At 43.6% G+C, this 25,539-nt stretch overlaps 1 protein-coding gene across 6 annotated transcripts; it reads left to right on the forward strand.

Annotated features, from left to right (window-relative positions):
• The first annotated feature begins 1,615 nt into the window (after positions 1–1,615).
• LOC113573034 (regulator of G-protein signaling 3-like) lies at positions 1,616–24,886 on the forward strand. Of its 6 annotated transcripts, XM_027003039.2 has the most exons (25): positions 1,616–1,721; positions 2,759–2,929; positions 3,217–3,386; positions 5,788–5,838; positions 6,108–6,166; positions 6,759–6,853; positions 7,207–7,275; positions 7,666–7,726; positions 8,341–8,431; positions 9,893–9,960; positions 13,148–13,229; positions 13,368–13,473; positions 13,657–14,026; positions 14,214–14,262; positions 14,433–14,689; positions 14,827–14,910; positions 16,396–16,507; positions 17,320–17,363; positions 19,079–19,201; positions 20,630–21,433; positions 21,628–21,698; positions 22,007–22,111; positions 22,481–22,542; positions 22,781–22,947; positions 23,258–24,886. In XM_027003039.2, the coding sequence occupies exons 1-25, from the start codon at positions 1,675–1,677 to the stop codon at positions 23,450–23,452; spliced, it is 3,513 nt and encodes a 1,170-aa protein (XP_026858840.2). In that variant the 5' UTR covers positions 1,616–1,674; the 3' UTR covers positions 23,453–24,886. The 6 variants fall into 6 exon arrangements, with proteins under 6 accessions (XP_026858840.2, XP_026858842.2, XP_026858843.2 ...); XM_027003041.2 differs by lacking the exons at positions 1,616–1,721; positions 2,759–2,929; positions 3,217–3,386 and adding an exon at positions 5,060–5,215; XM_027003042.2 differs by lacking the exons at positions 1,616–1,721; positions 2,759–2,929; positions 3,217–3,386; ... (5 more) ...; positions 8,341–8,431; positions 9,893–9,960 and adding an exon at positions 11,675–11,829.
• Positions 24,887–25,539: the final 653 nt, after the last annotated feature.

The following is a 25,539-nucleotide window of genomic DNA, read 5'->3' on the forward strand; positions in this document are numbered from 1 at the left end:
GAGTTGACTATGGAGTTCAGAAGAACAGGAACTCCAGTAATTAACCCTCCACCCAACCAATTTGAGAAATCTTTGAAATTGGTCCATGACTATGTTATTAGCTTTGAGTAAACTGCGAGCGATTTCATACAAAATAATATAGTGCATAAAACAGTGATGTACAGTGTACTTTTATATGGCAGTTTCACTCACAGTAAAGATTCCTACCACACTAAATGCAACACTGAGCATACACACTACATCTGGTTCCAATGGCATACTTGCACAGTGAGGCACAGTTCTTAGAAAATGCGTTTCAACTACTGAGCTTTGGTGAGGAGTGCCCAGTAAAACCCTGCTCAATCACACCCGTTCAGAAGACCCGAGGACAGTTAAGTGCGATCAGACCCTGGTCTTGTGAAGGAGCCACACTGGGCCAAGTTTTTATGGAAAAGGGACTCAGAGAATGATCAGAAGAGCATGTTTCTGCTTTATCACAGGTTGGTGTGTTCCTATGCATGGCAGGATGGGATCCTCTGTAGCTCTGTAACCTTTGATAGTCAAAGGTTCTTGCATAACACATAAGCAGGGTGTGACCAGTGTTTTTACATAATAATAGCGGCCATGTATTGTTATATCCTTGTTCAGGGATGACCTCCGCTCTTTGACGTTGTCATCCATTGTATAAAACCCCTAATAGCTGGTCAAGACTTGGCACTTTGAGATTAAATTGTGGTGTGTTTTCACATTGTGTACTGTTTGTACTCTGACATGTAGGAACTCAGATACTGATGAAAAACCCATGGAATTGGGAAATAGCAATAAGGCGATAAAGTAAATAGTCTGGAATTAAGTAGTTTGGAATTAAGCATAACACTATTACAAAGATAGACAAAGAGAAAGAGAGACAGACACAAAGACAGAAAGACAGACTGGTCCTAGAGGGGAAATTCAGAAATTCAGGATTGCATACAAGTTTACTTGAGAAGAAATCTTTTCTGGGACAAAACATTTACACAGTACTGCTCAGCTGTGAGAGCTAGGAGAAAAGAAGATACAGAATTCTTTACTGATACCTGGCAACAACGGTCACTGTGCGCTTACTAATTCTGGCGCCCCAACAAGTAAATGGGGTAATTTAGTTTCTTCCCAGAATACATTAAATGCGTATTCTTTTATTAACATCGCTATTTGCCAGCTGCGGCTTTGACAAAAAAAAAAAGTATGCTATTGCTTCACGTCTACATTTTTTCTGAGTTTAGATTTTCAGAGCAACAACAAAAATAATTCATGTCTTGACCTCATGAATGGTTATAGTAAATCTAGACGGTTACGTTAAGTTTTACCGTTGTTTTTTTTTTTTTTTTTTTTTTTTTTTTTTTGCTGCATCTTAAATACAGAGGATCAGGCGCATTGAGACATCTTAATACATAGGTATGAATGTCTGATGGAACACAAACGAGGCACGACTTTCTTCCCTAAATGTAGAGGTCTGTAGAAGTTTACTTACATGCTGGAGTGGTTTAAAATGGAGCGTTCGGATTGGTGGAATGCGTCCTCGCAGTCTCAGCGCAGGAACACTTCCTCCCCAGAACTGAGGCTGGGGCGGGGGGTGTGTGGAGTTTGAATATGTGTGGCGGCTGTTGATCTGACAAAGGAAGCGAACGAGACATCGGGATCCTCTTGTCGGTAGAGATGGAATATGGCAAGATGCAGGCGCAACCCGCAGACATCGCCACGAGGTAGGCTGCGCTCGGGTTTTGGGGAGGTTTTGGTGTCCGCCTGGACACGTTCCTGTCCAGTCAGTAATTACGATGCAAACGGAGAATGTGAAAGACGTCCACTGCAGACCATTCGTGGGATTACATGAAACTCCGTGTATCCCACTGTTCTGCCATTAAGTATTAGGCTTCAGTTCTAACAGCCAGAAATTGTACTGGAGTTTATTTTGTGTTGTGTGTGTTACCCTGCGAAAGCAGGTTCTAAAAAGGATAGTATCACAGCAGACCACAGCAGTAAACGTAAGAATGTAGTTATTTGTCCGTGTACATGTAGAATAGATCACTGCATGCCACTTGCTGTTCTTAAGAGGCGGGTTGGGGTTGTAACTGTTGTTGTTCCCGGCGCATATACGATCACCGAAGCCATCAACCCCCAAGTGCGTAATGGCTAAATGGATAAAGACATAACAACTTCCGGCTGATTAATACAAAATAGAAGACAAAGACTTGGGAGAATTTAAAGTTTCATGCATATGAGTAAGTTCTAGTTTTAAAATAATGTTGTCTTTTTTTTTTTCAATTAAAATAAAGGAAATCTTAAATATTGCTAATTTGATGAAATTGTACAGTCAGGCTGTATCGAAACACTATGTTACGTTTACCAAGATAGTATGGTCTAGTGAACTGTGACGGACGAAGGATTATGACCCCGACCTCTTGAAACCGCTTGGAGTTTAATTCTGAAAGGCCTTCTGTCTAGAGCTCTCAGCTCTTTAATTATTTCGAGCGTTTTTACATCAGATGCTTCTTGAGGCTTGACATTTCAGTACTGGTAATTGTACTTGCACTGGCTATTGTTTTACAGTGCAGTTACACAAAATACGCACTAAAATAACTGTAAATCTTAGGTGCATTTATTTTCTTCATCGGATTTTTCGCTTGTCTTGACAAGACTATAGTCATTAGTTTAGACTCCCGCTGTGCTAATTTATCCGGCAGCTTTGCCCTTTACATTTATCAAGCAGAAGTTGACAGTGCCATTTTGCCATTCCCTTTAGGCGGAGAGTACATGAAAAAACATACTGCCACCGGATCCCTGACCTGAACCAGGACCAGCCAGAGATAAAACGATGCAGAGGGAGCCGGGGAAATGCTGAACGCTCCGAGAATATGGAGAGGAGAACAGCAGCAAGCCACAAGAGGGCGCCAGCGCGCCACCAACAGCCCAAGTAAATACATCAGAGGTGTTGTGATGCGTTTCTTTCCAAGCATCACAAAACCATTAAAAACTTGCAATAGCAACATTGGACGACTTAATGCGTTTCTTAATTAAGCAGTTTTAATTGTTATTATTGTCTCATCCTGTTTTTTTTTTCTCTAGTGGACTGATGGGTGATTAGATCAAAAGAGTTAGCTGTACAGTAGCTTTTACCACCAGGATATGCATTCATCTTCGACAGCTTAATCATGGCATACTGTAATATTTTTGGCTTTACTGACTTAATTATTATGTCAGTGTCTCTGCAGAAAAGCCAGAGAGAAGTGATTGGGGGAGAGACGTGAGTCTCAGGGGTCCCAGAGCCCAGATTAAAGTAGCAGCAGTGGTCAAAACCTCTGTGCAGAACAACATGCAAACTGCCATCAGGAAGAAGAGAAAAGTTCACCCATCTGTGTTTAAGGGGAAAGGCAAGCGATTTTATTACGAATTCTTTATTGTTTGTAGTTATCATAACCATAGCATAATGTCAAGGTTATTACACAATATTTCACACCTAACATTTGATACACTGTCCACAAGATGTTTCTGATTGCCATTTTACCTCTTTGCTAAAAATGTTGAGGAGTGTGTGTGTGTGTCTGTGTGTTTGTGTGTTAGTATTCTAAGTGTCCTCTCTGGAATGTAAAAAACATTTTCTTGCATTCCACTATTTATCCACTAGATGGCAGAATTATATATCTGTGGAAACTATCTTACATGGATCACCTACTGTTATAACCTCTTCTAGTGGGTACGTGACTTAATGAAGTTTGTGATTTCAGAAATGACTATAATGAAACAATATATGAAGGGAAAAAACCCAAAACTTTGGTACAAAGCTATAATTTTGCATTATTTCCTCTCTGACTAAAGCTCTGTGATTATATTTGCATGCAGCTCTAAAGCAATTTTTTAAAAGAAATCTTTTGCCAATACACTCACCCCCATGTGTCCACCACCTTGTCTGTTTGCATTAAGTAGAGCACGAAAAGTACCGCTGAGATTTATAAGCCTCACCCAGTTTAAAAAGGCCATTTTCAGCAGTGGTGCTGCATGTGTCACATCTATTTTCCACGACTCCCCTCTCCCAGAGGAGGTGAAAACACAGGACGTGGTGCCCGGGGCATGGAACGTCACTTTGCTGTTGCTGAGAGGGCAGCACAAACTGCACCCTTGTATGGCGTCAGAGGCTGAGTCTCACACCAGCTCGTGCAATATGCAGTCTGTGCTCAAATTACATTACAATAACAAATAACTGCTGGCATTGTTCCCATACCGTTCGAGCTGGATGTGTGAACGTGGGTTTAGCTCATGGGTGTGAAAAACTCCATCCAGGAATTAATGAGGCATTGTGACTGGTTAATTTCCTGTTGGGCTAATCAGTGACTCAGTGGGTTTAAAGTCCGTTAACAGGCCAAATAGAGACCTCCTCGCAGCTCTGAATCTGTTCTGCACAGTGAATGATAACAAGTGTTGATATGGAAGCATGAATATTCAAATGGAATATTAATATAAATCTATATTAACCTAAAAGAGAGATTTTATGATCTTTTTTGCCATAGTTTTAGAGAATGACATTTCCCTCTCACGTTTCAGTGCTTGGTGAAAAGCTCTTTCATGACAAGCTCTTGCGTTAATCTATAGGAAACTTAAATCTGGTCATCGAGTCTCAGGTCCTTTCAAAGTGCCGACCATTCCATTGTTTGTTTGTCATTGAATATCTAGGTTGCATTGTCAGAGCGTTGTATTGTGAACGCACCAGCTGCAGGGAGTGGTGAGAATGAGTTTGGTGATTCTTTGTGCTCTGGGTAAAATGCTTCCTGCATCCTTCATTCAAATTGTATGTTTCAGTATTAGGGAAAACAGTATCAGTGGTGCTGAATCAGTGGTCTCAGAACAGAAGCACAGAGCAGCCTTGGCCAAAACAGCAGCAAGTGCAGCAGGTGGAATTCTCCTGAAGACACGCCCACTTTTCCTCCATTCAAAGGAGCTCCCTGACCAATCGGTACTCCCGCTGCCTTATCAACTATTCAAAAATAGAACGGCGGTTGAAATGTATGCCTGCTTTTGGTTGTTGTCCTTTGTCCTTTGGCCATGCGTGTGCATGTTGACAGCTGGCATTTGCCATAGCTGTTTGGATAGATATGGGAAGTTTTTCTTTTCTGTGAGTATGACATGGAATGTCAGTACACAGACAGAGGGACACTCAGGTGCTCTAGAAAATGGGAGAGGTCCTCATTTATTTTACAAACTCATGGTGAGTTTTATTTTTTGTTAGGTCACAATGTTTTTCTGATGTTTTGTACTTATTTTTTTAACTAAATGGTTTCTGGTAGCATTTAGTTGTCACATATTGGATTTGATCGGCTGTGTGTTTAATAGCAAACAAGGAAAAAAAGGAGAAAATAATATCCTGAGATTAAAGATTTTGTGTTTGATCTCACCATCAATTCATTGGAAGATTCAGTTGTATGTGCATGTACAGTTGTACGAGCGTGTACAGTTGTGGGTGTGTACAGTTGTATGTGTGTGTGTACAGTTGTGTGTGCGTGTACATGCGTGTACAGTTGTGGGTGTGTACAGTTGTGTGTGCATGTGCAGTTGTGTGTGTGTGTACAGTTGTGTGTGCGTGTACAGTTGTAGGTGTGTACAGTTGTATGTGTGTGTGTACAGTTGTATGTGCATGTGCAGTTGTGTGTACGTGTACATTTATAGGTGTGTACAGTTGTGTGTGCGTGCACAGTTGTATGTGCGTGCACAGTTGTATGTGCGTGCACAGTTGTACGTATGCATGTATGTATGGTTGTTTAACAGATACCTTTCCTCTAGGTCAGCTGAAGCTGATCGTAACACCAGTCCAAGGAAAGCTGTATGTTCAAAGTGAGTTCCGTGACCTGCCATGTGTGTCATTTAGCACAAAATGAAATTCTTTATGAAAAAAGACCATCAGCACTGGTCTTGCAGTGCTCCTGTATTTATGGGTGCTGTTAGATTATTTGGACAATTACTTTCCAAATGCTGAAGTAAATTATTTGTTACAGTAACAAGGAAATGTCTTCATTGAAAATTTGTACAGTCAGCTTCATAACTTCCTTGTTCATTAACATGAATAAATCAACCATTTCTGCTTATCGCATTTGTTCTCACAGTTCTAGAAGCCAGGGGTCTTCTGGCAAAGGAATACAGGCCATGTGACTCATACATCAAGGTAGGTGTGTTATTTACATAACAAGTGTGTGCACCGTTTGGGTACTATGTACAGCCCGTGTGTGAGGACACACAAGTCTGCATCTTTTTCATAACACATACTAACATTCTATTCTGCTTTTAATGAATCTGTTAAAGACTTTTAATATGCAATTTTAAAAAAAGCTTGTTCAGCTGTATCGTGAATTGCATTAAGTAGTGGGTACTGATACTAACACTGCGTTCTGCTTTTCATGAATCTTTTAAAGAGGACTTTTAATATGCAATTTTAAAAAGACTTGTTCAGTTGTATCTTGTGTTGAATACATAGTGGGTAGGAGGAGGAAGTGGTGCAATTGTTTTGCCCTTGACTGATGCGTTTTCCTCAGGGGCCTGTCTGCCCTTGGTCTGCTCTGGCTGTCCTTTCAGGGTCTGCAGGGTCCATCATCTGCTGGTGGTCAGCTTCTCCTCCTGTACAGCCTGATGTGTCACTCACATTCCCTACTTCACAAATGCCCCCCCCCCCCCCCCCCCCCATGTTGACGTGAAATTGCCCAGTACAAAGGACACATACAACGAGAATTGCGGGTGGATTAAGTGGTGTCCCTTTGCAGATAGCCCTGGTTCCTGATGTTGACCACAGCAAAAGGCAGAAGACTCAGACTGTCATTGACTGCAAGAGTCCTGTCTTCAATGAGACCTTTGTGATGTAAGTGGTTGCCCTTTTACTGTGCACCTTGGTTAAGTTTAAAAACACTAACATTCTTTTCAACACTACACTCATGGTAAAAGAAAAAGGTTAAATGCCACATTATATTAGCTGAATATTCCACGATGTGTCACTATGTGTCCTCCTCTAGAGTGCATTTAGCCTTAAAGGCATAACTTGCACATTAGACACTGGTGTGCTGACTCTATAGTATCAGAAAAAAGAAACGTTTTTTTCTCTAAGGGCTTAGAAGCCCTTTGTTAAGGAAATGTACTGGGGGTTTTTGGATGGGGGTGGGTGGGTGTTTTTCTATTGACTGATGAGGTTTTGAGGTTTTTGATGTTTGTATACAGAACTGTGGGGGAGGATGAGCAGCAGAAGAGGTTGCTGGTGACCACTTGGAATCGCAATCGGACTTCTAGGTGTGATATTATATGCATATATATATGTATAAATAGCACAGCTGAAGAAGGTCCTCTGTCCGAAACATCCTGTTTCTCTGGAAACCTTGTGTCTCTACATCTTTTACTACTGTACACTGCAGTTACTCCATGTAATCTCTCTCTCTCTCTCTCTCTCTCTCTCTCTCTCTCTCTCTCTCTCTCTCTCATATATATGTGTGTTTGCATGTGTGTGTTTGCGTGTGTGTGTGTGTGTATGTGTGACTTGTGCTAGGTTTAATCAAAAGTTCTGCTTTTAATATAAAGGTTAAGACGCATTTTCAGTACTTTTCTACTTTTGGTAGAAAGCACATTTACTAGTACAACTTTTCTATGACTGTTGTGTTTGACTGGAGCTGTTTTTGGTTGCAGACGGACTGACTTCCTGGGCTGCATGAGTTTTGGAGTTCATTCCCTCTTTACTTCAGCAAAGGTGGAAATGTTGGAAATGATCATCTACCAAATCTATGCAATGGGCCACGTTTTCTTTTATAATAATACTTATTATTACGACCATTTATGTGTCACCTAAATTGTACTTTAGAGTGCTTCACAGTGTATGTAAATAAAACAGTTAAACAGAATAAATAAAGCAGTGTACATAAAGCAATCTAAATAATTTTAGTGCCATAGGATGAAGTTTGACAGGCAGTAGACTTTGGGTATTTTATGTAATGCAAGCCATCTGGTGAGTGGGGTTGGAGATCAGAGGAGTTGAGAGGAGAAGAGAGGAGAGGAGAGGAGGAGAAGGAGATTAGATGCTGAATAGTGGTGATTCCGTCTGACGGGGAGCACAGAGTGAGCAGATTATCGCTGCAACCACAGGGAACAGACATGGACAGTAAATTCAATCAAAAATTAGCTTTAGGGGGTTTTTCTGTGTTCCCCTCCTCTCTTTCTGTATTCCTTTTTTGTTCATTTTTCTTTGTTGAGTTTCTTTCTTTTTGTCTGACTGCCTGATGCTTTTGTTTCTCACCTTTCACTGTGTGTGAGATGTGATCCTTGCTGTGGGGGAGAGCTGACTGTCTGGGATTTTGTATTGGCCAGGAGATCAGGGGCTGGTATTATCTCCTGGGTGAGGAGTTGGGTAGGAGCAAACATCTGCGAGTGGCCTCCCGACGCATCAAGCGATCTGCTGGTGAGCTCCCATCACGCCATCTCTCTCTCTCTCTTTTCTTTCATTGACTTGCAGAGAAGTAAATGAAGTTGGCCAAATCCCAGTTGACATTTTTGAACCTCCTCATCCCTTTCTTAAAGCCAAACCTGACATGACCTCTGCCTGGCAATATCGATCAGTTCACATACCGTATATAATTAAAAACAAGCAAAATTACATGATTCTTTTTGCCTCTGACCAGATGGTGGAAACCTGTGCTGGGGCAACACAATTCTGTTGCAGTTTCGGTCATGTTTCTGTTTCTTTAACACTGCTAATGCAGTACTGCCAACATTCTCTTGCCTTTCTCATGGGCGGAGCTTTGTGAAGTAAGCAAACGTGTCTCCGAGAAGAGAGAAGCCACTCTGTTGTGTCCCATTTCAAAGAGCTGGACGCATGCTGTGTCACTGCGAGGTATCCGAGGCTGAGGTATCAGGCTTTAAATGCTAAAGCTCCGTGGTGGTTCCAAGTCAGTGCAGATCCGCTGTAGGCTGCCCCTCCCAGATCCCTGTGAGGGCTCACTCCCAGAGAGACTAGTTAAGACGAATGCTAGTGAGTTCATTTGGCTGGCTCGTGTAGCAAGTGAGCATTTTGGAGGAAGTCCTAATCATGGGTGTGTGTGTGTGTGTGTGTGTGTGTGTGTGTGTGTGTGTGTGTGTGTGTGTGTGCGCGTGTGTGTCTGTGTTTCTCTGTGTGTGTGTGTATGTGTGTGTGTGTGTGCATGAAATTGTCAACTGATGGCTATGCAAGAATAGAAGAATGTGTTAAATGAGACGGCATAAATATGTGCCATTGGGGAAATCAGAAAAGATTAGACTTGATTAGAAAAGATTAGACTTGAGAGAAAGAGTGACAGAAAGAGAGAGAAAGGCACACAGAGAGAGAGAGAGAGAGAGAGAGAGAGAGAGAGAGGGCGAGAGCAGTCAGGATACTGGGGGTAGACCTTAGGGGAGAAAGCCAGCTGTATTGTGTCCCAGCTGAATGCCACTTCAATGAGAAATGTTTAAAAAGACATTGTTTCCTGGGAGAGTTGTAATCACTATGGTTACATGTAGGGTTACATAGTGGGAGAAATCTGTCAGTGGTTGATTGGATAGGGCATAATACAATAAGAGAAGTTGATTCTCTCTCTCTCTCTCTCTCTCTCTCTCTCTCTCTCTCTCTCTCTCTCTGTCTGCCCCTTCCACTGTTTCTACCCCAGGCCGGGGCACTGAACAGTGTTTTGTGTCAGATGGACAGAAACTAAATACATTTCTCCATGTCTGAGTCAGTTTCATCTGAACCTCAGAGACACTGCTGACCGGACCGTGCTCCCCGCTGCTCCGCCCCTGCCTGGGCTCCAGCGTGCTGCTGCGTTAAGCGACTCCCCGCGCGAGCAAGCAATGTTCTCAAAGACCAGCCTCTCCACATGGGACTCATGGGATTCGCTTATGTATGTTTCAGAAGCTGCCATGTCTAACCATGCTGCTGGACCTGATACTGCAACAGGAGAGAACATGCAGTCCGCAACTGTAAGTGCACTCCCTTCTCTTTTGCCTAAATAATTTGCATATTCATAGCTGCATTAATTGGAGTAATGCTGTAGCCAGCTATGCTTCCTTGATATTATATGTTATTATATTATATTGTTATATTATTATATGATATTATTATAATATTATATTATACTTGTCTAATGTTATTATATTATATTATTATTTTATTATTATATTATATTATTATAATATTATATTATACTTGTCTAATCTCATACTGTGGTATGAATGCATTGATGGAAATATGCATGTAAGAGATGACAGAAATCTAGAAAAAGTTAAAGTTTTGTTGTAAATAGTAATGAGGAGATGTTTGTTATATTTTATTTACTGTGGTAAATGCAACAGCATTCTTCTTTGCTAGCCTTTTATTTTATGGGAATGTTCTGCAGGGTGACTAAAATCATTCAAATGGTTCATATTTCATTTAATCCAAATATTTAAGATAGTTATTTTTACTGCCCATTAACTTTTTTATGCATTTTAGGATTTAGATATTTTTTAACACTAAGGGTTTAAAATATTTATTGTAGAGATCTTTATAACTTTGACATTACAGATATATGACCCTCATATTGTGTTTGAGAGGACTGACCTCCAGTACCAGGGTCGCACCCAAGGCTGACTCGTCCACTCTAATGACCCACAGGAGTATAGGGAGCTGTGTGGATGTGCCTTTTGGATATTGCATTATTGTCTAACCATCAGCCCACAGTTTCACACACACACACACGCACACGCACACACACACACACACACACACACACAGAGTCTCCAAACCCGCCCATCCACTTTAAGTGAGCTGCAATTCCCAGGACTTGCTCTCCACTTGGACTTTTCTGTCTTTCTCCACACAAAGCTGGGAAACGGGAAGAGCTAACAAAGTGGGGCGGTGGAAAGGCCTCCCCCGTGTAAGATTTATCTCCACCTGATTTTTCGTTTCTGCCACTCTGTTTGCTCCTGGCTGAGTGGCACTTTCCTACCCGAAGTGTAGAAGCTGGTGGAGCTATTGGCTAATCCTCAATGCCCTTCCTTCCTCTCTTACCGTAACAAGCTGTTCAGAATTTCTTTGGAAACGGCTGTGTTCTTTTATAACATGTTTTATTAGATTCGTAAACAAGCTCTTTGAAAAGGTGGTCAAACAAGGATAAACCCTGTGGTAGATGTCTACAGCAGATGTAGATTATTATTATGGTTTCACTGGTTTCACTGGAATTATGGTCTTTCCTTGTTTGTGTATGATCATTATTTCATTTTTTTAAAAATAATTGTGTATGTTGAACATGACATTCCTTCCATTTTGTAGGCATGTAAAGGAGATATTTTGGAACTTTCTCCAGACTTGTTTTCACCAGTCTACCTGTCACGTACAAGAGAAAGTCCCTCCATGGCACCTTGTTGATGTGTGCCCCTCTTAAACAAACATGCCTTTAAACTTTAATGTCCCATGGTCATAATGGATGTTTGTGTTTATGCCAAATCAGGGTTATCAGAGAGAGAGAGAGAGAGAGAGAGAGAGCGCCACTACTGTGCAGACATATCTGTTCAGGAAGCCCGTTGGCTTATCAAGTGTAGACACACTGCTTGGCCACTGGCCGGGGGGTTGTAAGGTGGCTTCCTGTCATTCTTCTGTGCTGCATGGTTCCCATGAGCAGGCGTGCTTCGGCTCAGTAGCACATTGCTCTGAAACCACTGTGCCATCACATGAGGGACTCTCCAGCCGTGCTCAAAGCACACAGAGCCACAGGGCAGAGGCGTCGTCTGTGCGCGCCCGGCCGTAGCTCGGGAACCATGCATACCATCCACGGGCTGTGCAGGTTCTGCATCGAACGCAACTTGCCTCAGGTTGGTCTCGCCGCTTACCTTCAGTTCGCCCGGGGAGAGAGCTGTGAAGATGGAAGTACTGGAGCTTTGGAGAGTTTCATGCATTATTTCACGCATAATTAGAATATAGAAAATATTCAGAAGCAGTTATCATTGAGAGTAATATGGAGAGTCAATATTTATGATTACTAAATAATTTTTAAAATTTATCGTTGAGATGTTATTTTTGGTGTGAGTATTAAATACGTGTCAACAACCTGTCATAGATGCTGGGTAAGAATATTTCAGCACTTCAGTTTTCGAGGAGATCTCCTGGACTTTGTGTTAATATCGAAAGGGAAGCTGAAGAGATCTTGCACTGAGTTCTGGTAAAGAGCTCATTCTGCCAAGAGTACCACCAAGCTGGATGGTCAGAGGAATTGATCAGTGGGGGCTCCTGCACAAAGACACTGCAATGGTGGGACAGCACAAAGCCTGCGCTGCTGGTCATTTTATGAGCATAATCAGATGAGCATCTAATGAGGGTAGTATGTTGACCCAGAGGAACCAAGAGGAACACCAGCAAAGTCTGTCAGCACTGTCCACTCTCTCTTTCTCCCTGTCTGTCCCCTCTTTCTGTCTTTCTTCCTCTCACTCTTCCTCCTTCTGCCTCTCTCTCTCCCTTTCTCTCTCCCCCTGTATTGTTGTTCACCAAGCATCACGCAAGCCGTGTTTTCTCCAACCCCCCCCGCGTTTCCCTGTTTAGTTTGGCATCGTTTTCTTGCGCCGCTTCGCCTCTGCTCTGTCCAAATATCCCTCTCGCCACTGTTCGCCCGAGGCCAGACGTTTCCTTTTCTCACCAGCGAGAGCGGAGGCCTCCTCTGATCTCCCCCAGCAACTTGGGCTAATTTCTCAGCATGTAGGTTTGCACAGACCCTACGGCTGGGAGCTGCGAGGCTCGAGCCTGGCTGCCGCTGGGCTGAAGCAGCTCTCAGAGGGAGACCTTTCTTTCCACACGTGTTCTGGTTGACCTCGTTCAGCAGTCGCTCTTCTCTACTGTGCCTGTGCGAACGATATCTCCGCTGGCGATACGTTGTAGGGAATGATCGCAGTACTTGCATTTGGTGTGTTTACTGGATCAAATTCACCTCAGTTCCGATAGATCCCATGCTCAGTAAGTCTGGTCTAGACAGTTTAAGGTCTTGCATTGAGCAGCTTTCGATTAAACTCCTGAGTTGGCTGGAATCGAATGGAGGTGACTCAGGCACTGTTTGCTTGGCTTGACCAAGTGCATACAGTAATGGAGTAATTTAGCTCCCACGGTCCTTGTGACAATAGATGTGTGTGTTCTGTTGCGCAGGTTACCATTCTGAGGGGGAAGGATGGTTTTGGCTTCACCATTTGTTCAGACTCGCCGGTGCGAGTGCAGGCAGTGGACCCAGGTCAGTCTCGTCATATCCTGGAAACATCATCCATACAGAAAAGAAACATTTTGCAGTGTCTTGCACACATATAGGCCTCTCTGTCTGATATCTCGAATGTGTTAGAATGTGGAATCTCTTTCTGTCATATACTTCAAGGTGGCCCGGCTCACCAGGCAGGCCTGCAGCAGCTGGACACGGTGCTTCAGCTGAATGGCCAACCCGTGGAGCACTGGAAGTGCGTGGACCTGGCCCATGCCATCAGGTATGCTTCTCTTACTGTGGGGACTTCTAAATCCCTGCTGTGGGACTGGCCTCCCCAGAGCACCATGACAAACATCTGAATGACTCATGGCGCATTTGGCATAGGGAATTATTTGTGAATTTGTTTTGACCTCTCCATCTTTTGGTGCACTGGAGACATCTAAAGTGTCCTCGCCTCTTATAGAAACTGCCGTAATGAGATCACCGTGGTGGTGTGGAGGACCGTGCCGGTCATGAAGCCCTACTACGAAGGCCTCATCCACAGGCCATCGTACAAACCGGCAGGCTTCCAGACACTTTCTCCCGTCGCCAAGACCCAAAACAAGACCCCACCCCTGCTCTCCCGGCCCACCAACCAGAAGCAGGGACGCCGCAAGAAAGCAGGAAGTTCAGAGAGCGCGGGAAGTAGATTAGCGGATGCAGCATGGTCATGGACAGGGAAACGGGAAGAGAATGACTACAAAACACGCACACCGACCCTCAAAGGTACCCGGGTGACATCATCGAGCGGGGACAATTACATCATCCTGTCTCCTGTCAGTCCAGCAAACCAGGTAACCACTTATACAACATGTGCATGGCGTATTATCAATATTAATGCAACCCCCATTGCTGCTCTAGAGTCGAACACACCTGGTCCTGCTAAGATGTGCTTTCTGTGCATCCCAATAAGACCTTCAGTCATCATCAGATTTCAGTTGCTTTTATTGGATGTCTACTAGATGTGTCGTTTCTCTGCAGATATTACAAACTGTTTATCCAGGCAGCAATGGGACATTGGGAACTCTTGGTAAGAAAATCCATCTTATCTATATATTATATATATCCTTATGATTGATAAGGATAGCATTTGGGTTGGGAGAAAAATGTTCTAAATCACCACAACCGTCACTCTCATTTCAGAATAACCTGATTCTGCCCAGGCAGCCTTCATCCTCTAATCCTTGCTGATGTGTTTAGGGAGAATCTATCAGACGCACCCATCTGGAGGGCTCCAGCAAAGCCCGGGCTACCTGCCGGACGCGGGTCTGGAGGCTCGGGCCACCCTGCGCAGGTCGGTGAGCAGCACGACAACCTCCTTGCCACCCAGCGCCTACAGACAGAGCTTTGCCAACTACCAGAACTGCACCATCGTCCAGTCGCACCTCCCACACTCCAACTATGGCACCTACGTCACCCTGGCCCCCAAGATCCTCATCTTCCCTGTGTTTGTGCAGGTGTGGTCCCCTCTGCCCATTTGCGGTCCCATGCGGTTGTACCGTTGAGTGTGATTCTAACAAGCAGTAGATTGAGTTGTATGGTTTATTCTGAAGCTAGTTCCATGGTTACTCATGGACGTTTGATTGTATCGTAGCCGCTGGACTTGTGCAGCCCGGAGAGAACTCTGCTGTTGTCAGAGGAGATGATCCTTCACGACAGTACACACATGTCACTTAAGGTAAGGCCAAACACACTCCCCTGTGTACTTGTGTAAGTGTCCGTACTTCTAATATTTAATCATGTTGTGCTTTGTGTGGGTTGTGTAGCTTGCAGACTTCTACAAACTAAATCAGGGTTATTGTTTCTTCCAGAAAGCTGTAAAATGAAAACCAATTGTGGAGTGTAAGATGAATAGAGTGTAAGTTGATTGGTGAATGAATTGAGACTTAGCTGAGAATAGTGGATGATTATCCAAGAAACTAGCTTAGAGCTTACTGCTTTATACGCCTAACGTTTTGTCTCTTGGGTGAAATACACATGAAGAGGGTCCTTGTTTGTGACAACTTGTTCGCTAGTCCTGAAGGTGACCCTCGTTTCTCGGCACCCAGTGTCTCCTTTCTTTTACCTTACCTCTCAACCTGTGAATTAGATTCAGTTCACTGAGCAGACAACTGCAAAAATTGGCTTCATCATCGACAATGTGGGGGGGCACAAATCGGACACATGCTTGTCAGGCTTGGGGAAGAGGATAGCCAGGTTCATGCTTTCATCTAGCAGCAGCATTGGAGAAACCTGCTTTGGGAATAGCTTGACCTCTAGATAACAGAGTGAGGCATATCGAGGGAAGATAAATCTCTCCATGCTACAATAGCCACTCTGATTCACTCTGTAGCGCGAGCAATTATTCCCTTCTCTTTTTGCAGCCTCCTGGAGCTTTTTTTCACCAGGCCTTCATGGCTAAAGGACCTTTATTCTCTTTGTGAGACCTGAGTGTGTAATGCACTGAGGAGCTTGGCATTTGTAAAGTTTGGCGTATTTAATAAGGATGAGCTGTTCATCACTGGCTCGCATTCCTTCAGTGTCGTGGTGTGTGTGTGTTTGTGTGTGTGTGCGGCTGTGTGGGTGTGTGTATGTTTGCCTGCGATTTGGAACTGCCGAGTTTATTAGGTTGGCTTTACTCCAGGCCAGGATAGAGACAAACACTCCCTACCGGCTAGCTGGCTTTTCTGTGAGAATCAGAACAGAGTAATGATGAAGCTGTGAGCTGTAGGAGGAGTAAACCCGACCTCACCGTGTACCACCGTAGCCATAGATACAAGCCCGCAGAGCTGAGTTCAAATAAAGACTACATCAGGTAAAAACTGATGTAGGATCAGCGCTCCTCAAATCTCAGTTCTCAAATCCTCAGAAATAGAAACTGGTCCTATACCAAGGTAAAGGACAACTGCTTCCATGGATCAGGGAGGAAAGCAGATCATTGTTTGGTGTCATAGTTCACTCCTTTTCTAGAAGGAAAAGATCCATAATTATGTAACATCTAGTATAATGTAACATCTAGTACTTAGATCAACCAAAGTTCAAGACATGCACACTTCATTTTTCGTATCTCACCATACATGGCCTGATCAGAATGACTTCTGGGTAAGACTAAAGCAGGCCACTAATGTCCTGAGGTTAGCAGGTTGTATATTGATATGACTGATGACTCTATCGCCCCCTGTAGGCAACAGTGTTCATCTACACTGACCTGATTCTGTTGACCAGAGAAGACGACCAGGGCCGATGTAATGTGCTCCAGAGTCCTTTATACCTCCACCAGATCCAGCTGCAGGATGGTATGTTTACTCACATCCATTACACACACATTAGGGAGTGTGGAGTCTGCTATGCTTATGTTTCTGTTCTTCTATAGTCACTCATAAACAAATGTTATAGTTTATAGTTTAAAATGTCACTGTATGTTTCTGTTTGGGAACAGCTAGGTCTTGTCAGTATTTTGCCTCTGTATTTATTGCAGTGGGAAGCAGGGCCACACAGCCAGCTATGTGAATGTGTGTGCGCGTGCACGGCCGTGTGTGTCTGTGTGTGCATGTGTCTGTGAAAAAGTGCATGATATATCTGTAGGCTGATTGTTTAGAGAGGAGGGGATGTGATGAAGCCCCACCCTGGGTTATTTGTGATTGTGTACATGAGCCAACGGCAGCAGTCAGGAAGGAGGCAGCAGGTCTTTGTGTGTGTGCGTGTGTGCGAGGTTCCCTGAGAAAAGCCACTGTGTCTCCTATCTGCTGCTGTGTTTTCTGCGAACAATGGCCTTGTCTTGGGCAGGGGTTGTTCCTGGCTGCCTGAGGTGGCCTGTGAGTTTTAAACCTCCCTGATGATGGACAGAAATACCCCAAGGCGTGTTACAGTGGGCATGTCTCCTGCTGTGTCTATGTTTAGAGGATAGCCTTATCTCTGACACTGTATCTGGTACCATTTAAGCAGAAGGTACATTTAATGCTAATGGGTGTTTTTTTAACATTACTAGGAGTTTTAGTGGAAACTGAATGTTACAATCCTGCATCTGGCCAAGTGAGAAGTGCATGTAACATACTGTAAACTCCAGTGAGGTTTTGTTTTTTACACAAATATCTCCCTTCCTGTCCAGTTCCTGCAGACAAGCTGCGACTGTATGTCTCCTACAGAGTAGAGGTGAGATCATTCTTATGTCTGTTTTCTCTGCCTCTCCTCACTTGACATCTAAAATGAATATTCTGTAGCTACCCCAAGGACCCCTGTATGGGTCTTAGAATTTACAGTATAACATAGCATTTTACTCACTGTTCAAAATGGTCACCACTCTGTAGACATGATGTCCAGACTTCTGCATGATGTTGACATGATGATGTTTTAAATACTTACAGGATTTTTTGGAAATAATGAGGATTACAAAATACAGTGAACAAGTCCTTAAAGAAATGCATTTTAATACATGTATAATATCCAACAAACAAACCATCTATGCATCCATCCGTCCCTCCCACCTAGAGGACAGTCACCTAGTGAGGCTGAGAAAAAAACAAACAAAAATGTGTCCTTGTAGCCATATCCAATACAAACCAACAGACATACACACACAGAAACAGACACACGCACACACATTCACAGATGACTGTGTGTGTATATGGGAATATGCTGGACATGGCTAAATTGTTAAATTTGTGTTTGTGTTTTGGTCACCACACCACACCACACACACACACACACACACACACACACATATGCATTTTATATATATATATATATATATATATATATATATATATATGTGGGTGTGTGGGTGTGTGGAGATATTCAAAATTGTAGTGAAATACACAGAGTTTCCAGAGAAACAGGACATTTCAGAAAGTGCTTCTGAATTAGTAGTAGTAGTAGTAGTAGTGTATATATATATATATATACCTTATGTGAGCCCTTTTGTAGATCCAAATTGCTAATAGCCGATAGTGATGAATACTGAAAGTAATTGGTAATACAGCATAATCCAGTAATCCAGCATATCTTTACGGTTCCCTACATATGTCAAAACTGGCTCCCAGATGAAGAAGTATTTGTAGTGGATCCCCAAAGTGAGGGTTTTATCTTCTCTAACTTTATAAATTGCACCAGGTCACTCATAATATTCTAGAGAGTGACTCTTGATTCTGCCATGGTGTACGTCATGTGGGAGTGCAGTGCTACCTCCTCACTCTCAGCAGAGTAGACGTGTCGGCAAGACAGACGGCTCAGTCCAGCAAATACACGCAGAGGCGAAGCAGTGAACACACAGCCATCTGCCCATCTCCCTGACAACACCTCTCATACACACACACACACACACACACACACACACACACACACACTCACGCACACTCACACACACACACACACACACACACACACACACTCACGCACACTCACACACACACACACACACACACACACACACACACGCACGCGCACACACACACACACACACACACACACACACACACACGCACGCGCACACACACACACACACACACACACGCACGCGCACACACACACACATACACACACACACACGCAGTGATGTGTGAGTGACAGTGTGTGTACCTCTCTTCTTTGCTTTTCTCTCGTCTTTCCACCATCACTCTCTCTCTCCCTCCCTCTCTTTCCTTTCTTCCTTTCCATCTATGCTGCTGTCGCTCCCTCACCTCTCATTCGCTACAGTGTGTGTGAGACAAAGGTCGCTTTTCAGAGGCTGAGCACTGCATGGACACACATAATAAACCCTGAGAATAAAAAGCATATCACCCGCTCTTCGCCCAAAGAAAAGAGACGTGTTTGAATGACGTATCTCTACACTCCTCCCTTCCTCCCCTCTCTCTCTCCCTCTCTCTCCATAGAGGACTGAGTGCCTGTTTAGTTTGGAGGCCTTTTCAACTGAGCAGAAGAGGAGGGTATACCAGTGTTTGAGAGATAATATTAACAAACAGCTTGCCCTGAGGGAGAGAATGTGTCCTGACCAGGTACAACACATGAGCATACACACACACACACAGCTACACCAAACCCTTACCTTAACCTTAAATCTCAAATGAAAGTACCAATTTTTACTCGTACACATTTGGTCCCCACAGAGATATATAAACATAAACATAAACACACACACACACACACACACACAACAGAATCACATTCAAAAGGCACATAGTCCTCTATAGAATATCTACCCAGTGATTTCCACAGCTCACAACAGTGTGCACTGCTGGTGTTCAGCGAAGCACTGGGTCACACTGTTCTGTGTTTGGTTTGTTTAGTGTTCAAGTGAGGTGCCTCTTATCATCTTATTTCAGTCTCTTCGAAGAGCAGGGCAGAGAAAATGAGATTTTTCTTCTATCTTCTCTCTGTGTGTCTCTCTCTCTTGGTCTTCTCTGCGACTGAGTGCCCCATGGGTTGGCATTAGCAACAACTGATGCAGACGTATCATTAATCAGACCAGCACAAGCAGATACGCACATGTGACTTAGAGAGAGAGAGAGAGAGAGAGAGAGAGAGAGAGAGAGGGAGAGAGAGAGAGAGAGAGAGTGGGACGGAGAGAGAGATGTGACAGAGTGCTGCTCTAGTGCATGCTGCTATGATGAAAGAATACATTAGTTGTCTTTAGGAGATAAACATAGGATCTTTTGTGAAGGTGAGATTTTTAAATATTCTAATATTTAAATTACACATTTGTTTTTTGTCAGTAGATGTGCAGTGTATTTACTGTGTTTTCCTTTTGGATGTGGCTTTTTAAAAGTGATTTGATTTGATTGCCATATGGGTTTGAAGAAATGTAAATCTATATTTGCTTTCAATGTTTTCACCGGTATTGTATGTTAATGTTTGTCACATGTAGAGGCCTGATACATTGTTGGGAATGCTTGAATATTTAAATGGTTGGATTCACTGTTAAAAGGGACTTTTAAAAGTCCAATTAAGCCTGTCAGATTGGAAATAAAACAGTTTTAGAAGTGCTTTGAAGCCATAAATCCTTCATCCAGTCTTATTATTTATTAGTGATTAATGTTGAAGAGGTGGGTGTTGTTTCCTTGTGCTGTGCTGCCAGTATGCTGCAATTTCCTGAAGTATAAGATATCAGATGTGGCATGAAATATCTTTTTGTAACAGCACAAATGATGGCCATGATTGGAGCTTGCCCTGCTTTTAGAAAAATTGGCACCATCTAGTCTTGAGAGAAACATTCTTTAAACATTGTCCCTGTGCAATCTCAAAAGCAATATACATTGCATATATTTAAACACAATATCATGAACCATGTCTTTAGATTTTTTGATAATCTGGTTACATGAAAAATGAATATTTGAAATCTGGATAAGCATTTGCTGTTTAGTTAGATCTGTGATTATTTAGATCTGTGATCATTTAGTTAGATCTGTGTTTTGATTATTTAACAGATGTTGGAGCCAAAGACTGGGAATGAGACTGAACTCGGGCTGCTTGGTTTCGGAGCGCACAGTGTTTCCGAGCCCTGCTCTCCCTCCTGTCCCTCGGGCTCCCCGCTGACGGGCCGGAGCAGGACCAGAACATTCGGTCCAGCCGAGCACCTCTCCTACCCAGATTCGCACCTCTTGGCTGGGGACGCTGAGCAGACCCCTCCTTCTGCAGGTGACGCCCCCAAAGGCGCGGAGATGCCTGCCATCTGGAAGGAGCGGGGGAAGGAGCCAAGGAGAAGCGAGCAGGAGGCCGAGCTCGAGAAGCGGGAGCAGGGCGAGGGCGAGAGCGCCTCGGAGACTGTCAGCACGGGCGCCAGGCCTGCGCCTTCTTCATCCTCCTCCTCCTCGCCGCTCATCGTTCCCAGACTATGTCTGGATCGCTCCTTCAAGCTGGACGCTCTGACCTCGCCGTCCACCGACGACGATGACGACGACGATGAGGAGGAAGAAGAGGAGGAGGACAGCGATGAAGGCTGCCCGAAGCGGAGGAGCCTGGTGGAAGCGTCGCCCAGCCGTGGGCAAGCTAATGGAGGGCTGCGGGTGCAGGTCTCCCTGCAGCGGAGACGCACGCACAGCGAGGGCAGCCTGCTCCAGGAGCCTCGCTCGCCTCGCTTCATCTCGGACCAGGCCATCCACTGCCTGGAGGACGGCGCCGGAGAAACGCAGGACCGCTGGACTGTTCCATCTCCCCAGACCCTGAGAAAGGAGCTCACCAAGAATGGAGGATCCGTCCACCACATCTGCCTGCTTTTCACGGGCAGAAGGGTATGTTTCTCCTCAAGGCTTACAGACTTCATCTCCTCCTCCCAACCTCAACCGCTTTCACATTCTCGCTAGTCTGGTTGTCATTTCCTGCTTGATTAAAACGTTTTGGTTTATTGGTCAAAACGTCCAAGAAAACATCCAATTTCTATATAGTGTGTCGCTCAGTGACAAAGCTGTTTCTCTTCAACTCCAAGGTCTGCGGTGAGCCAAACTGTAAATGTCAGATGGGGAAGAGCATCATGAAGAAGAAGACATCAAAGAACCTGTAAGTAGCGATGTTGTGTGTGTTTCGCTCAACGTGCAGTCGGTAGATTTGCACTTGTAGGAGACTGAGTGGGCGTTTAAGGCCTTTGATGTTCTCTAAACCGCTCATCATTTAGATGGCTTCCCTCTTAGCTGTCTCCTGCTGGGAATCACAGCTGCATTTGCGCTGCTGCTCCCGCCGATGATCTCATGTCATTTCTCTCAGTGCTCGTCTTTGACTCACCGTGTGACTCGCACGCGGCCCATGATTCATTAGAGAGGAGTGCTCGCGATTGAGCTGGCGTTCACTCCCTCCCGCTCATCCCACAGGGCCAAAGACATGAAAAATCGACTGACCTTCCTCAGGAAGAAGAGCAACGACAGACATGGAGGCAATCCAGCCAGCAAACTCGAGAAGGCCCTCAAATCGGACAAGTGAGTGCAGATGTTGGCTTCCTCTTTTACCGACCTGGCTCCGAGGCTGGGATGAGTCACGTTGCATGTCGCAGTCTTTGAAATGTTTATCAACGCTATGGTTCCGAGTGCCGCCCTCGCATCAAAGCACGCACTTCAGCGCCACATAAGCTCATGGACGATAAGAGAGGAAATGAAAAAGTGGATATTCATATATCAAGTGTTGAGGGTATTGTATCGTCATGAGTGGCATTGAAGACAGGTGTGGTTAAAACAGAGGAAAAGTAAAGTGGGATGCTCTGGTTCGGTTGTCTGCAGTAAATATTAGTGAATGCATCACCACTGGGAAATCTTGCCGTAGTTAAGCATTTTGTCTGCTTACGCTGGTAGGCCCATGCCAGAGGAAGCTCTCAAGTGGGGTGAATCATTCGATCTGCTGCTCTCTCACAAATGTAAGTTTCAGATATATCATCGTTTTTATTGCTTATTGGAAACTGAAGTTCTATAACATTATCTTACATAATGGCATTATCTGAAGATCTGCACACTTTCCCATTTTAAGTGGACGTGGAAAACAACGTGGAGTTGCACCCAGTACTCGCAGCATTCTGATTCTGATGTGAGCCCTAACGCACTGTGGTTTCACGTTCCGTAGTGATGGCGGGCGTAATGAGGGCTTCTCTTTGACAGATGGGCAGACAGTGTTCCGCGCCTTCCTGCAGACAGAGTTTAGCGAGGAGAATCTGGATTTCTGGCTGGCTTGTGAGGACTACAGGAGGATCAAGTCTCCCTCCAAGATGGCTTCCAGAGCCAAAAAAATATATGCAGAATACATTTCTATTAAGTCGTGCAAAGAGGTGGGTAAAAATAAATGAAAGGGGGAAAAAATCTCATTTGTATACATCAGAGGAGTGATTCATTACATTTTGTATAAACATGAGTATAAACTTAATTCCCAGTGACTTTAGGAATTAAATTAGATTAGGTTAAATTAAAACACATAATAAGATCATACTTCCAATGTTTAATGAGCACATGTAGCTTTTGAAGAGTCTATAATTTTTAATTTAAGAAATAATTGCTGCAATGAGCCCAAGTATTGAAAGCTGCTTTATTTAAGCAAGCGGTGCTCACTGGGGTTAATGTGTTCCTGTATTGTTTCCCCAGGTTAATCTGGACTCTTACACCCGGGAGCAGACCAAGGAAAACATGGAGAACATTAACGCCGAATGCTTCGACTTGGCACAGAGTAGGATCTACGGACTCATGGAGAAGGACCCCTATCCTCGCTTCCTCCGCTCAGATATCTACCTGGACTTGACCCACCAAAAGAGACCCAGCTCTGCCATAGAGCTCTCCTAATCCTGCCATCTATGACTCCAGAGAGTCACCACAAAGACCAAGCAGGTTTATGTATTATATGGATGGTGTAAGACAATAGTCAGTGTCAGTTTGGTTAACATGCCGATGTACAGCACTGTATGTATCGGTCCTCTTTGGCTGCAGTGCTAATTTGGAGGGAAATGTCTGCTCTAAATCAGTGGGTTTGCGTTGACCTCATGCTGCCCCCTGTTGGATGACGCTGGTAAAAGAGCGAACACGGGTTCCCGGCCTGAGATGTTGGCCTCGCAGGTGGTGTGCAGACGGACAAAAGCATTTTGGATGAAGATACCGAGGGAAGCTTGGTACTGTTTTGTTTCACTTTGCTTTCATCAGCTATTGCTGCAGTGCTTTCTTTCCCTGAGAACAAGGTACATGAGAGTTTATCGAGCAGGCAACCTGCCTTTACTTCATTCCAGTCGTTTCACCCATGCATGCCAGTTTACATGCAGCCCCTGAGAAGAATGCTGCCTGCTTTTTATCAGTACCTGTCTCAGTTTTTAAGCTACAACTCTGTTTTTCACGAGAGCTGGCTCCATAAAGATGTGTTTAAGATAGATTTATGGTTTGATGTTTTATGCTGACATGAAGCACCACTGGTCAGAGAACCACAGGTTCAGTACCCCGAAGCACTCAAAAGTGCTCTTGGCTTTTCTCACTGTAAATAAACTGATAAAAATGTCAGGTCTTCACAAGTATATGTAAGGATAAGTGCTTCTTGTTAGATTTCACACTAATGGAGTCTTAAAGGAAGCCACAGCCCCAAAACCTTTAATATGAATTAGTTTGTACAAATTCCTAAAGATGTGCCTATTTCATTTAAAAGTGCAATACACAAGACCCCAAACCACCTCATGACCTGCTCATGACCTCACAAAGTGAATTTCCAGAACTCAGTGTCCATCTTTATCAATTCTCTGAAGAGGTTTGTGTCTTAATGAATGGGCAGGAAGTGGAATATCATGGTAACAAAGGTTGTCATTCTCCAAAATATAGACTAGTCATTTTTGTTGCTGAGAATGTGGATATATATGAAGTATTCTGTTCGTAGGGAATCTGCTATTATTTAAGCATACATCTGAGATGTTAAACAAAAATGAAACATCATTGTAATTGTAATTGTTTTCTAATTTCTGCTGAGTAACTGAGCTTACCAGACCATTTTTGTGCATAAACATCAAAAATGAGGAATTCCATGTTCATTTGGGGAACATTGCTTTGGCCAGTGCTTCAGGCTCCTGAGAACCGAGTTGCATAACATTTGCTGTCTTTTCTTTAAATCCTATGTAAGTATCTCCTTCATGTAATTATTATTGCTGTATTTATTTGTGGGCTTATTATGCACTTCTGGCTTTGGGTATACCCATATTCAGACAGAATAAAGCTACATTAAATAATAACTCCATTTTACACTAATGGTATTTTGCATTTGGAATTATTTAACATTAGGAATGTGATCAGTTCACCAGCAGTGAATGTTATCCTTTGTTATGTTGTTATGAGCTTGGAAAGGTTGCATTTCACTTTCTGTAACATTAGAGGGCAGTAAAGGCTATGACAACAAACCACAAGATGCACCAAACGGATAAAATCTGTATGTTTATGGCTTTGTACAGTAGTTGTGTTCACGACAACTTACGTTACATAAAAAGCTATTTCAATTGAACCAAAATCAGACTGTTTGTATGTCCTGGTGTGATACTTTAGCGACAACACTTTTTGGTTTTTGGCTAAAGTCTTTGTTGGTTAAACATGATCAGACATGAGCAGATTTTGGACAGAACTGAGACTGGCAGTGTGTTAATATAATTTGTACAGTAGACCTCGCTTTGTAAGGTGCTAAATGGGGCACTGTGTAATTTATTGGCTGCAGGCCCTGTCTATTCCCAGGAAATATTCAGTGTTTAAAAAGCAAAAGAAAACTCTAAGCCACACATCTTAGTGTTTGGATAAGGCTAAGCTCTATGTGCAGGTGTGAAAGCTATTTAGGTAGAAGCACTTCTTCAAAAGGGTTTTGAAATGGATACATTCGTGTAACCCTGTGGGATAATATGCTATAAAAACAAATG

This window comes from Electrophorus electricus, chromosome 9 (assembly GCF_013358815.1).
Source record: "Electrophorus electricus isolate fEleEle1 chromosome 9, fEleEle1.pri, whole genome shotgun sequence".
NCBI classification, from domain to species: domain Eukaryota; kingdom Metazoa; phylum Chordata; class Actinopteri; order Gymnotiformes; family Gymnotidae; genus Electrophorus; species Electrophorus electricus.

Bases quoted from the DNA above. Each gene is read 5' to 3' on its own strand.
- LOC113573034 (XM_027003039.2), top strand. From the start codon at position 1,675: ATGGAATATGGCAAGATGCAGGCGCAACCCGCAGACATCGCCACGAG. The intron at 13,230-13,367 runs GTCAGTCTCGTC...ATATACTTCAAG, and splicing joins AGTGCAGGCAGTGGACCCAG to GTGGCCCGGCTCACCAGGCA. The intron at 19,202-20,629 runs GTACAACACATG...ATTATTTAACAG, and splicing joins AGAGAATGTGTCCTGACCAG to ATGTTGGAGCCAAAGACTGG.